The sequence below is a fragment of the Leopardus geoffroyi genome, chromosome B4 (assembly GCF_018350155.1).
Source record: "Leopardus geoffroyi isolate Oge1 chromosome B4, O.geoffroyi_Oge1_pat1.0, whole genome shotgun sequence".
NCBI lineage: Eukaryota > Metazoa > Chordata > Mammalia > Carnivora > Felidae > Leopardus > Leopardus geoffroyi.
In genome coordinates, this window is record NC_059341.1 from 116,912,080 (window position 1) to 116,926,347 (window position 14,268).

A 14,268-nucleotide genomic window follows, 5' to 3' on the forward strand; every position below is an offset into this window, starting at 1 on the left:
CATCATTTACAATAGCCAAGACATGGAAGCAATTCAAGTGCCCATCCAAAGATGAATGGATAAAAAAGATGTGGTGTACAAATGCAGTAGAATATTACTCGGTCATAAAAAAAGGAATGTGATCTTACCATCTGTGACAACAGATGGGACGGACCCAGAGGGTATTATGTTCAGCAAAATAAGTCAGACTGGAAAAGACAAATACCATATGATTTCACATATAAGTAACTAAAATATACAAAACATACAAAAAACAAAACAAACAAAAAGCAGAAATGGACCCATAAATACAGAGAACAAACTGATGGTTGTCAGAGAGTATGGGGGTAGGGCGATAAGCGATATAGGTGAAGAAGAGCAGGAAAATAAGTCAAGTCAGTAAATAAATAAACAAATGGAACAAGCATAGTAATGAATTATAACTCATTGATTATAACAGGAGTTCATACTGATACAATAAACGAGTAGACTGAAAGTTTGACGAGTAATGGGATACTTAAATAACTTCAAAGTACCTCTACATAAAATGCTAATTAATTGCAAAGGGAAAACTTTAGAAAGGAGAAACTTCGCAGATATACCCTATTCAAGTGAGAAGATATCATCAGTAATGGGACTAATCAAAATAGGGTGCCACCTAATGGGACACTGCTTCTGTGAAATTTCTGCTAAAGACATAGTCTGAATCTAGTCATGAGAAAATACTTGACAAACCCACACTGAAGGACTTTCTACAAGATAACTGGCCTGTAGGGGCGCCTGGGTGGCTCAGTTGGTTAAGCGTCCAACTTCGGCTCAGGTCACAATCTCAGGGTTCGTAAGTTCCAGCCCTGCATCGGGCTTTGTGCTGACAGCTCAGAGCCTGGAGCCTGCTTCGGATTCTGTGTCTCCCTCTCTCTCTGCTCCTCCCCCACTCATGCTCTGTCTCTCTCTCTCTCCTTCAAAAATAAATAAAAACATTAAAAAAATAATAACTGGCCTGTAACTTTCAAAAGTGTGAAGGTCATGAAAATTAAGGAAAAGCAAAGGAACAAATCCAGTGTTAATGAGACTAGAGAGAAATGAGATCCACATGAAATGCACAATTAGACCCTCTGGCTATAAAAGACATTTGTTGGCACAACTGATGAAAACTAAATGGGATCTGAAGATGATATGACTCTTATTAATTTCCCGACTTTGACGGTTAAATTGTGGTTACATAGGAGAATATCCTTGTTTGTAGGAATTACACACTGGAGTATTCAGGACATCCTTTGGGAACTTACTTTGAAATGATTCATATACTTCCAACTCTTCAGGAAGTTTAGGATTGTTCCCAATTAAAAAAAAAATTATAAAACAGATCACATCTTACTTTACCTTCCAGTGACTTTCAAAGAAATTTAGGGAAAAAAAGGCAAAAAAGCATCGCTTACCACATCTACATGATCCAGGCCCTAGCTATTTCTCCTAGTTACCTAAAATCTTCCCTGCGGTCATTCCATTCCAGCCAAACTGGCCACACTGCAGTTCTTTGAATACATGCAAATATATCTCAACAGACAGGCTTTTGCACTGTGGTTTCTACTGCCTGGAGCTCTTTGTCCCCTTCCCTGGTTTGCTCCCTCCCCTCTTCAAATGTCATTTCCTCAAGGAAGCCTTTTCTAACTTCCAGAGAAGACAGCCACTCCATTACTCTTTATCCTTTTATGAATGCCAGCTTCATATTATCTTTCTTGCATTTACCATTACCTAAAATATAGAACACACTTGTTCTTCTGTCTCCATTCAATGAGAGCAAGAACTCTCATTATTTACTATTGTATTCCCAGTGTCTATAACAGTTCTAGGCATCTGGTAGGCATGCAATAGTTATTTGAAGGTCGCCTGGGTGGCTCCGTTGGTTGAGCATCCAAATGCAGCTCAGGTCATGACCTCACAGTTCGTAAGTTCAAGCCTCGGGTCAGGCTCTGTGCTGACAGCTCAGAGCGTGGAGCCTGATTTGGAGTCTGTGTCTCCCATTCTTTCTGCCTCTCCCCTGCTCACACTCTCTCTCTCTCTCCCTCTCTCAAAAATAAGTAAACATTAAAAACCAAACAAACAAAAATAGTTATTTGAATAACAATGATAAACTGTTTGCTATTCGCTACTTTGTATATAATCCCTGTCTCTCTAATTAAAACTGAATCGGGGCACCTGGGAGGCTCAGTCAGTTAGGCTCCAACTTTGGCTCAGGTCATGATCTCATGGTTGGTGAGAGCCCACATTGGGCTCTCTGCTGTCAGCATAGAGCCTGCTTCAGATCCTCTGTCCCCCTCTCTTTCTGCCCCTCCCCTGCTTGCGCTATTTCTCTTTCAAAAATAAACAAACATTAAAAATTAAAAAAAAAAAAATCAATCAACCCAACTACAAATTTACTCATGGATCAAATCAAAGGTAAGACTCCACAAATTTAGAATTCCACAATGTATTACACTTAGCAAAGAGGGGGTCTTCTTGAGAAACAAACAGCTAAACTTGTCCGACAACACTTCTCCCTACATCATAAGCCTTTAAGCTTCCCTTATAAACAAGGGTCCTCAAAAGGTACTCAGCCATTAGGAGGCTGCTCTCCACAAAGAAATTCAGCTTTATATCCTCAATTGTCCTCAGGCACCTGCTGGAATGATGTTATCTTCTACAGCTTTCTACCTCTTTTTCATGTGATCTCAGATCATATAAAAGAACTTGCTTGGCAGAATAGTACTTTTAGCTTTTCATAGTTTTTACCACGTTACCATTTCAAATATGTTTCATCACATAATTTAAATCAGTTCCCTCCCGCACCTCCCCTCACATTCTCCCAAAGTATAGACCATGAGCGCTAAGTAAAGAAGAGTGCTTTGAAGGAAATAGATCTCAATCTATCTGAGATCTGAAAGAAATAGCCCACAGGTCTTCTGCATCCTCCTAGGACCAATTCCACCCCAAAACAATCAACCAAACAAATAACTTGGACACCTTACCTCCTAAAGCCAAATTCTACTTTTGAGTCCTGGGTCTCAAATAGTGCCCCTAACATATAAAATGTCCCTCAGTGAAAGTAGACAGCTCTTGATCTAAAATCACAGTCCCTTGGATCTTAAAAGAATGATACGCTATGGTAACATGTAATATCACTGAGGCTTTCTTGCAATCAGAGCCAATGAGTATAAAGACAATTCATTACAAGCATACCTTGGAGATATTGCAGGCTTGGTTCCAAACTAACACAATAAAGTAAATATTGCAATAAAACAAGTCAAACGAATTTTTGTTTTCCAGTGCATATAAAAGTTATGTTTATACTACACTATAGTCTATTAAGTGTACAACAGCAGTATATCTAAAAAAAAAAAACACAACATATGCCTCGATTAAAAAATACTTTATTGCTTGCTGAAAATACTAACCACCATCTGAGCTTTTAATTTTTTGGCTCATGGAGGGTTCTTGCCTTGAAGTTGATGGCTGCTGACTGACCAGAGTGGTGGGGTGACAGTGGCGATTTCTTAAAATAAGACAACAATGAAGTTTATCACACTGATCCACTCTTCCTTCTCATTAAGGATTTCTCTGTAGCCATGTAATGCTATTTGATAGCCTTTACACACAGTAAAACTTCTTTCAAAATTGGAGTCAATCCTCTCAAGCCTGCCACTACCGTATCAACTAAGTTTATATTATATTCTAAATCCTTTGTCATTTCAACAATCTTCACAGCATCTCTGCCAGGAGTAGATTCTAGATCAACAAACCACTTTCTTTGCTCATCCATGAGAAGGAACTCCTCATCCATTCAAGTTTGATCATAAAACTGCAACAATCCAGTCACGTCTTCAGGCTCCACTTCTCGTTCTCTTGCAATTTCTACATTTACTTCCATAATTACTTTATCCACTGAAGTGATAAACCCCTCAAAATCATCCATGATCAATGGGTTGGAATCAACTTCTTCTAAACTCCTGTTAATGATGGTATTTTGACCTCTTCCCATGAAATCACAAATGTTTTTAATGGCATCTAGAATGACTGAATCCTTTTGAGAAGATTTTCCATTTACTTTGCCCAGATCCAGCAGAGGCAGCTATAGCCTTATGCAAGGTCTCTCTTAAATAATACTTGAAGGGGCGCCTGGGTGGCGTAGTCGGTTAAGCGTCCGACTTCAGCCAGGTCACGATCTCGCGGTCCGTGAGTTCGAGCCCCGCGTCGGGCTCTGGGCTGATGGCCCAGAGCCTGGAGCCTGTTTCCGATTCTGTGTCTCCCTCTCTCGCTGCCCCTCCCCCGTTCATGCTCTGTCTCTCTCTGTCCCAAAAATAAATAAAAACTTTGAAAAAAAAAGAAAAAAAAAAATTTAAAAAAAAAAAATAAATAAATAAATAATACTTGAAAATCAAAATTACTCCTTCATCTGTGGGCTAAAGATATTGTGTTAGCAGGTATGAAACATGAATCTCACTGTATATCTCCATCAGAGCTGCTGGGTAACCAGGTGCATTGACAATGAACACTAATATTTTGAAAGGAATCTTTCTTTCTGAGCAGTAGGTCCCAACAGCAGGCTTAAAATATCCAGTAAACCATGCTGTAAACAGATGTGTGGTCACTCAGGCTTTGTTGTTCCATTGGTAGAGCATAAGATTTAGCATCATTCTTAAGGGCCATGGGATTTTCTGAACAGTGAATGAATATAGGCCTCAATTGAAAATCACCGGGTGCATTAGCCCCTAACAAGAGAGTCAGCCTGTCCTTTGAAGCTCTGAAGCCAGGCACGGACTTTTCTCTAGCTACGAAAGTCCTAGATGGCATCTTCTTCCAATAGAGTGCTGTTTCGTCTACACTGAAAATCTGTTGTTTAGTGTAGCCACCTTCACTAATTATCTTCGCTAGATCTTCTGAATAACTTGCTGCAACTTTCATATCAGCACTTGCTGCTTTACCTTGCACTCTTATGTTATGGAAACAGTGTCTTTCCTTAAACTTTATGAACCAAACTCTGCTAGCTTCACTTTTCTTTTGCAGCTTCCTCACCTCTCAGCCTTCACAGAATTGAAGAGGTAGGGATTTGCTCTAGACTAAGCTTTGGCTTAGGAAATGCTGTGGTTGGTTTGATCTTCTGTCCAGAACACAAAAACTTTCTCCGTATCAGCAATAAGGCTGTTTCACTTTCTCATCATTCTTGTGTTCACTGGAGTAGCACTTTTAACTTCCTTCAAGAACTTTCCTTTTGCACTCACAACGTGGCTAACTGTTTGACACAAGAGGCCTAGCATTCAGCCTATCTTGGCTTTCAACATGCCTTCCTCACTAAGCTTTATCACTTTTAGCTTTTGATTTAAAGTGACAGATGTGTGCTCACTTCAGCAGCACATGTAATAAAGTGATAGATGTGCAACTCTTCCTTTCTCTTGAACACTCAAAGGCCTTTGAAGGGTTATTGATTGGCTTAATTTCAATATTGTGTTTCAGGGAACAGGGAGGCCTGGGGAGAGGAAGACAGGGGAATGGCCGGTTGGTGGAGCAGTCTGAACATAACATTTATTAAGTTCACCATCTTATATAGGTGTGGTTCACGGCACCCCAAAAGAATTACAACAGTAAGCTCAAAGATCACTTGATTACGGGTCACCATAACAAACATAACAACAATGAAAAGTTTGAAATATTGTGAGAATTAACAAAATGTGATACACAGACACAATGTGAGCATATGGTGTTGGAAAAATGGCGCCGACAGACTTGCTCATGGCAGGGTTGCCTCAAACCTTCAATTTGTAAAAAACTTCTCTGATTTGTGCAGCACAGTAAAGCAAAGCATAATGAAACTAGGTATGTCTGCATCGTGGCCTTCAAACTACATCACTGATATAGGTCAATGCTCCTAATTTGTCCAAGTAGTAGAAGCTGAGAACTGGTTGTAGGTGAAATGTGATATATGTGCTTAATTCACAATATATATATTATTAAAATTTACTTAAATTCAAGTTAGTTAACAACACAGTGCAGTACTGGTTTCAGTAGTTCACAACATACTCTTAAAAACCCGTTCTGTTCAATCAAGTAGCCTATTTAATTTAAATAAAATAAAAACTTTAATTCGGTCACATTAGCTAAATTTCACAGTGTCCTGGGCCAGATGTGACTAGTGGCTACCTTATTGGACAGCACAAACATATAACATTTCTATGACCATGAAAAGTTCTACTGGATAGTGCCGTATTTAGGGTGACAAATATTTTAAATTAACATTTAAAAAACAAGAAATCTCACCATTGAAATACACATTTCCACTTTCTCTTGAAAAATCCTATCTAGAAACCGTTGACCAAATTCTCAGCTGATGGAACCAGGGAGTGATGAATAGCACTGCTGCCCTCTTTGATGGAATGTGTGCTTTTCAGTCCTTTACAGTCCCCACTACTCCCTACTGTCTCACACTGTATTTCATTAACTTATGTTATATGCCTGGATTTCTAATCGAGTCTTTATGAATACCCTTGAGATTATTCCAGTTCCTACACAACAGAGCCTCAAGCAGTTTCTGATGATCAAGTTCAATTAAATAAAATGTAACAGGTAACCTAATACACTTATTTCTAGTTTTCTGGTGAAATTTTCTAGACAAACTATAACAGATACCTAGAGTTTAATTATGTATCAAACAAGTGGTATTATTTTAGCAATCTATGAAACAGATAGGAGTACTTTGCTTTGAAATATTTTACACAAAATTTGATAATCCACATAAGACCATTTAGAATTTCATTTCAAAACAGATATATTATAAAATTACTTTTTACAGACCTAAGGAATTTGAAGGCTCTCATTTTACAGATGAAAAAACTAAGCCCCAGAGAGGTTAAGGAACTTGCTTAAAGTCCAATTGCCAAATATTCAGAGTCAGAATTCGTTTTGCTTTTCCCTTCACCCATAGCCACGTGATAATGTGGCATACTGTTTTTCCCCAAAGACAGCCACACCATCATATACACCAACGTGTAATGTGATGTTGACATGCCTCCATTAAGACACAGGGTTTATGTTCTCTTTCATTAAGCTTGGGCAGAGTTTTCAAATTGCCTCAACCAACGGAATGCAGAAACAATACAGGATAATTTCCAAGACTAAGTCAGTTAAGGCCACATGGCTTTCTGCCTGGTGCTTTCTCTTAGAGCACTTGCCTGAAGCAGTGCAGGCCACCGGAGGGTGTACCAGCCCAAAGCCCCAGCTGTGCTCCCTGGTGACATCCAGCACCTGCTGCCAGATACCGAATGAACAAGTCTTCAGATGATTCTGGTATCCAGCCTTTGAGTCTTCGACCTGACATTCTAGAGCCGAGATAAGCTAGTCTGACTATGACTTGCCTAAACTCCTGACCCATAAGAACTGAGAAGTAAATGCTTGTTGTTTTAAGACCCTAAGTTTTAGGGTTATTTGTTACACAGTCACCGTAACTAGGACAGACGCTTTCAGATCACTGACTGTTTTACAAACAGATATTCAATAAATATTTGTGTAATGAAACAAATATTGCCAAGCCAAATAAAATAACATGTTGACTTAGCTTACCATTCAGGGGGGACCATGCTTCCATCCACATCCCAAAATGTGTTCTTGCCATTCATTTCAGTTGTATATATAACCCATCGGTGACGACCTGGGTGGAAAGATCAACATTTATAAAGATGTGAGGAAATAAACACAACCTTAAAAAAAAAAAAAAAAGTATAATTCTATATCAAAGAAGACTTTTTTTAAAAATTTTTTTAATAAGAGACTTTTATGTGCTTTCACATAAAAGAAACGTTAAAGGAATAGCACCCCGGGTATATCAGTGAGGACAAGCCTCAGGAAGTGTATCGCAAGCTTTCATCAATAGCCCAGCAGCTGCCAGAGCAAAATCCCTACACTGGGACTCAGCCTCACTCTATGGGTGGGACTCAGGCATTTCCCACAGTGGAGAACTCTTGCTTCTCCCCCTGTACCGCTGCCAAGGGAGTAGAGGAGAAAGTAAAGGTGTGTTTCCAACTGTTAAGGGTATTCAGGAAATAAAGTGTTCCTCCTGAGACTGGGGCAGGAGAAATGTATTCACAGCAATCATACTTGAATTATATGTTTCCATATAAATATTTTTAAATGACCACCAGAGATCCTCTTGGAAACTGGTGATCACACATAATAGGCAAACATTATAAATGATGGTTAGATAAATAGGATAGCTCCTGTCATCAAAACAGTATGGCTGCATTTTTTTATTTAACAAATTTCTGTGAAATAGTTGGGGATCTAACTACAATTTACACAACTGTTTCTTGGAGCACGTTGGTGGTTCAGTCAGTTAAGAGTCTGACTCTTAATTTTGGCTCAGGTCATGATTTCATGGTTAGTAAGTTCAAGCCCCACATTGGGCTCTGCACTGACAGCATGGAGCCTGCTTGGGATTCTGTCTCCCTCTCTCTGCCTCTCTCCTGTTTGCTATCTCTCTCTCAAAATAAATTTCAAAAATAAACTTTAAATAAATAAATAAATAAATAACTATTTCTATTGGGTCCTTAAGTTGAGCACCAACCTGGATTCTAATCAATACTCTGTCACTTATTATTAATGAGTTTTAGGCAAATTTTATGAGCCGCAGTTTCTTTACCTATTAAAAGTCGATGAATACAGGGCAGTTGGCTGGCTCAGTCAGTACAGCATGAGACTCTTGAACTCAGGGTTGTGAGTTTGAGCCCCAAGATGGGCACAGAGCTTACCTTAAAAAAAAAAAAAAAAAAGTGGGAGGGTGCTGCCTGGCTGGCTGAGTTGGTGGAGCATGGGACTCTTGATCTCAGGGTTTTAAGTTCAAGATCCTCACTGGATGTAGAGGTTATTGAAAAATAAAATCCTTAGGAGCAACCGGGTGGCTCAGTTGCTTAAGCGTCCAACTCTTGGTTTCAGCTCAAGTCATGATCTCATGGTTCACGGGTTTGAGCCCTGAGTCCAGCTCTGTGCTGACAGGGCACAGCCTGCTTGGGCTTCTCTCTCTCCCTCTCTCTCTCTGCCTGCCCATCCCCTGCTTGAATAAATAAAAAAACATTTAAAAAATCTTTAAGAAAATGTTTTTTAAAAAAATCTTAAAAAACAAAAGTAGATGATTATACTTACATCTTAAGTTTGCTATGAAAATTAAATATCACACATAGACACCTGGTTTAGCATTGGGCAAAAAAGCGCATAATAAATGTCAATTCCTTCCACCCCTCCCTTATTGCCCCTAACCCCACAAATAGAAAATACTGAATTCATCCCTATAGTGGGTTGTAAGGCAATAAACAAAAAGCAATCTGCATTTACTTTACAGAATTTTCCTGGGTAAATACATAATCAACAAATATCAAGGAATGCTATTTAAGTATGACCTTCTCAGGGCGCCTGGGTGGCTCAGTCAGTTAAGTGTCCAACTTCAGCTCAGGTCATGATCTCACAGTTTGTCAGTTCAAGCCCCCAATCTGGCTCTCTGCTGTCAGCGCAGAGCCCACTTCTATCCCCCTCTGCCCCTTTCCAGATCATGCTTGTGCACATGCTCTCTCTCTCAAAAATAAATAAACATTTAAAAAAGATAAAAATAGGGGCACCTGGGTGGCTCAGTTGGTTAAGCGTCTGACTTTGGCTCAGGTCACGGTCTCACCGCTCATGAGTTCAGACCCCGCGTCAGGCTCTACACTGACAGCTCAGAGCCTGGAACCTGCTTCAGATTCTGGGTCTCCCTCTCTCTGCCCCTCCCCACTCATGCTCTGTCTGTCTCTCTCTCAAAAATAAATAAACATGAAAAAAAAAGTCTTGTTAAAAAAGATCAAAATAGGGGCGCCTGGGTGGCGCAGTCGGTTAAGCGTCCGACTTCAGCCAGGTCACCATCTCGCGGTCCATGAGTTCGAGCCCCGCGTCAGGCTCTGGGCTGATGGCTCAGAGCCTGGAGCCTGTTTCCGATTCTGTCTCCCTCTCTCTCTGCCCCTCCCCCGTTCATGCTCTGTCTCTCTCTGTCCCAAAAATAAATAAACGTTGAAAAAAAAAATTAAAAAAAAAAAAAAAAAAAAAAAAAAAAAGATCAAAATAAATGTGACCTTATCTATTAAAGGAAATACAGATTTCAAGTGCAACTAAGAGCCTCTGGAGCCCATGCCTTTGAGGGAGCTCCTCTGGCATGCCTGAGCCTCTCCCGGCAGCCACTAGGTTGCTTCTACACCATCCTGGAGCCTTCTCCCAAGCCCTGGATCAAATGGAAACAATAGAGCTTTCTGCAGAAAAAAATAAAATTTCAAGATTTGCTTCTTCCATTAGAGAAATCAATTTTGAGAACAAGTAACTAATAGTAAAGTGTAATCCAATGAGGCAGGGGAGTGGGAATGTGAAGGCACATGGAGAAACCTTGGAAAAGATTTCACAGTTAGGCCATGATGACAGAGAAGAGCCTTAACAATCTCACAATATATACATCAAAATTTTAAATGTGCATACTTAGACTCAGCAATTCCACTCCTAGGAATTTATTCTTGGAATATTTAAACAAATGAATGTGGATGTAGTTACCAGCAAGTCACTGCAGCATTGTTTCTAATAGCAAAAGGTTGAAGGCAATCAATCTAAATGTCTATCAATAGTGAAGTGTTTGAAAAAATAATGATTCTTCCATACAGCTGGGAATTGTGTTGCTATTAAAATAAATGTTGCGGGGCGCCTGGGTGGCGCAGTCGGTTAAACGTCCGACTTCAGCCAGGTCACGATCTCGCGGTCCGTGAGTTCGAGCCCGCGTCGGGCTCTGGGCTGATGGCTCGGAGCCTGGAGCCTGTTTCCGATTCTGTGTCTCCCTCTCTCTCTGCCCCTCCCCCGTTCATGCTCTGTCTCTCTCTGTCCCAAAAATAAATAAACGTTGAAAAAAAAAAAAAAAAAAAAAAAAAAAAAAGAATGTTGCTGGGCGCCTGGGTGGCGGTTGAGCCACTGGACTTTGGCTCAGGTCATGATCTCACAGTCTGTGAGTTCAAGCCCAGTGTCGGGCTTTGCCCTGACAGTGAGGAGCCTGTTTGGAACTCTCTGTCCCAATCTCTCTCCACCCCTCCCCTACTCTCTCTCTCTCTCTCCCTCTCACACAAAAACCAACATAAAAAAAAAAAAAAAAAGAATGTTAAATTTTTTTTTAAATGAAAAAAACACAAACAAATATCCAAAGAATGCTGTAGATAAATCCAACTTAGTAATATGGAAAAATGGGCCATTATTTTTAAGTAAAAATATTTCTGTTTACACACAACATACATAATCCCATGAAATTAAAAAGAAAGTGTATGTTGGTTTATACACTCATTAAAGAAGCTCCTAGTATATTATAGGAATTTCTATATTATAGAAAACAGAGTCAAATCCAGTCTCAATCTCACTCCCATTATTCATATCAAAAAGTATTGTACTCACCAAAAAATTGCTTGTTGTCCTCATAGTATTTGTTTCCATATTTGTCTTCCCCCACTAATGTACCAACCCTCACATCGTTTGCCCTGTTAATATCAAAAGAAAACACATTTTAGAATGATTATTTGTTCAAATCACAAAATACAGTGAGTATAACAACTTTCAGTCAGTCAAGGCTGCTGCACCAACGAGAAAAATGAAGAAATCTGGGGATGGTCACTAGTTGTTCACTTCTAGCCTTCATCTCCAGGATTAAGCCACCCACTGTTGAAGAATCAAGCTTTCAGGTAAGAGCTCTAGAATCCCTACTCATGTGGCCCCCAGCACCACGTAGACAGGTAAGGCAGATCAGAAAAGACAGATCGACTCAACCGATATGCTTAAATTACACTAAATATACAGACGCAATATCTTCAAGTTACAAGACTACTTTTATCTATTATCCCTACTAGACCTTGAGGACTAGAGTTAGCAAAAACCCTCAGGAAATCAGGAGGCCAAAGTATTTCATCTGAAAATGATTCGAATGTCTCCAGGCTTTCATTCGATTGTGGGTCTCGGATTCGGTTTCCGCGAACAATGTTGCTCCCCCAATTCAAAGAATGTGAGGACTAGCAGGGACCATTATGATCTTACTGCACAGAGGAAACTGAAGGCCAGTGAAGGGAAAAACTTTCCCAAGGTCACACTGTGAATACTGGACAAAGCTCACTCCTCTCCAGGGAGCCGGCCCGGCAGCCCACACGCCCTCGACTCTTACAGCTCGGTCTCTAAACCTGGTATTGATCTTGTCTCAAGGAGACAGCTCCATCCCCCCACCCCACAACACACACTTCGGCTTGGGGAAGCCGGGTAGAGATTGGGTGGATTGTCCTTGACAAAAATTGCGAATTCTCCAAGGGGACCCAAGCCCAGGACTCTTTCCAAGAAACCAGCTAACTCAAGTCCAGTCCCGGAGGCCAAGAGCATGGCTCTGGCCACCCACCTGAAGAAAACTCGTAGATAGCCGCGGAGGCCACCGTGGCCGCTGAGCTGCTGCAGCCCGCGTTTCAGGACCTGCAGGTACTCCATCTTGTCCCGTAGGACCAGCCCCCTGGGTGCTACGCTCAAAGTGCACCGGGAGGAAGCGAACACGGCAGCACTGTGCCGACCACAAAAAATTCCGACTCGCGCACGCGCGCGAGATACGCAGAGATGGTTCTACGCATGTGCGGGGCTCGCGCCCCTCTGCGCGACCACTTTACGGTTCCCGGAAAAACGCTCTGCTAGTTTCCCCGGGAAGCAAGGGCGCGATGAACTTTGAAGAGCCGTCGGGGTCTTTATTTAGAGCGCGGGGCAGCTGGTGGTGAGCTCATGTAGACTAGGCTTCCGCAGATGGAGGTTCTTTCTTTGGGGACCTCAGTTTCCTCATCTAAAATGATTGGCTCAGGCTACTTCAGAAATTCTAGCGCAAAGATTCTTAATTTTTTTTTAATATTTATTTATTTTTGACACAGAGAGAGACAGAGCATGAACGGAGGAGGGGCAGAGAGAGAGGGAGACACAGAATCCTAAGCAGGCTCCAGGCTCTGAGCTGTCAGCACAAAGCCCGACGCGGGGCTCGAACCTGCAGACTGTGAGATCAAGACCTAAGCCGAAGTCGGGCGCTCAACCGACTGAGCCACCCAGGCTTCCCATCTAGCGCCAAGATTCTTTAGAAACAAAATACCAATAACGAATTCAATATTGAGCACAAATGATATTGAGTACATTCAATACTAAGTACATATACTAGCGTTGTGTCGTTGTGTAAGCAGGGGAGCGAGGAGAAGGTATAGAAAAGTATAAGGTTAAATCTGCTCTCAAGAATTTAGTTGAAAAGTTAAAATTCGAAACTTAAACACTTAAAATATATTAGAAAACTAAATCGTGCATGAGACTTAAAATTGTTAAATAATAAAGAAGGATATTTAATGAATATTATTTATAATTTTCCAGTGGCGATTTTATGATTTTACATAATATGCTTTTAAACCTGTATTCCCATCAACTAACATTCTCCTTGATTCTCAACTATTTGAGATGAGAAATTTAGTACATGGGCACTTCCTTCACCTCTTCTCATTCTTTCCTCTTCCAGAATCTAGTCTGCCATATCATTTCTTTAAAAAGGTCAAGGTTTGTAAGATTTACATTCAAATCTGTAACTGCAAGCTTTCATAATTGTCTATAAGAATTAAAAAATTGAAACAATATTATTTCTTTTTTTTTTTTTTTTTCAACGTTTATTTATTTTTGGGACAGAGAGAGACAGAGCATGAACGGGGGAGGGGCAGAGAGAGAGGGAGACACAGAATCGGAAACAGGCTCCAGGCTCTGAGCCATCAGCCCAGAGCCCGACGCGGGGCTCGAACTCACGGACCGCGAGATCGTGACCTGGCTGAAGTCGGACGCTTAACCAACTGCGCCACCCAGGCGCCCCAAAACAATATTATTTCTTGAAAGGACCAAGTAACATGACTAGACCCAGAGAAGGGATTTAATTATATGCTATTAAATCTTCAACCTCAAAGCAGAAACTTACAAATATCAGGATCAGATTTTTTTAGATTCAATCAATTCCTCGAAATCATGTCACATTTGAATTTGTTCAACTGTGACTTTTCATGCACTTTTTTGTTTTCAGAAAATTCCATGTGATACATTTCTATATACCTATGAGCTTTTTAAAAAACAATCATGGCCAGTTGGGGGGGTTGGAACCATAACCATCTGGGTGCACCTGGGTGGCTGTTGAGGGTGGGACTTCAGCTCAGGTCACCATCTCACAGTTAATGAGTTAGAGCC

The 14,268-nt window shown here is 40.7% G+C and overlaps 1 protein-coding gene across 2 annotated transcripts in view; it reads right to left on the reverse strand.

Annotated features, from left to right (window-relative positions):
- The window catches only part of NDUFA12 (NADH:ubiquinone oxidoreductase subunit A12), a 30,430-nt gene extending 17,836 nt beyond the window's left edge, over positions 1-12,594 (reverse strand). The window contains exons 1-4 of one of the 2 annotated variants that reach the window (XM_045467045.1): positions 12,428-12,594; positions 11,446-11,528; positions 7,570-7,657; positions 4,539-5,482 (exon numbers count right to left, since the gene is read on the reverse strand). In XM_045467045.1, the coding sequence (XP_045323001.1) occupies positions 5,356-5,482; positions 7,570-7,657; positions 11,446-11,528; positions 12,428-12,513 (384 nt within the window). In that variant the 5' untranslated portion in view covers positions 12,514-12,594 and the 3' untranslated portion in view covers positions 4,539-5,355. Of the gene's footprint in view, positions 1-4,538; positions 5,483-7,569; positions 7,658-11,445; positions 11,529-12,427 lie in introns of those variants that run through there. The other variant, XM_045467044.1, reaches the window with a different exon arrangement.
- Positions 12,595-14,268: the final 1,674 nt, after the last annotated feature.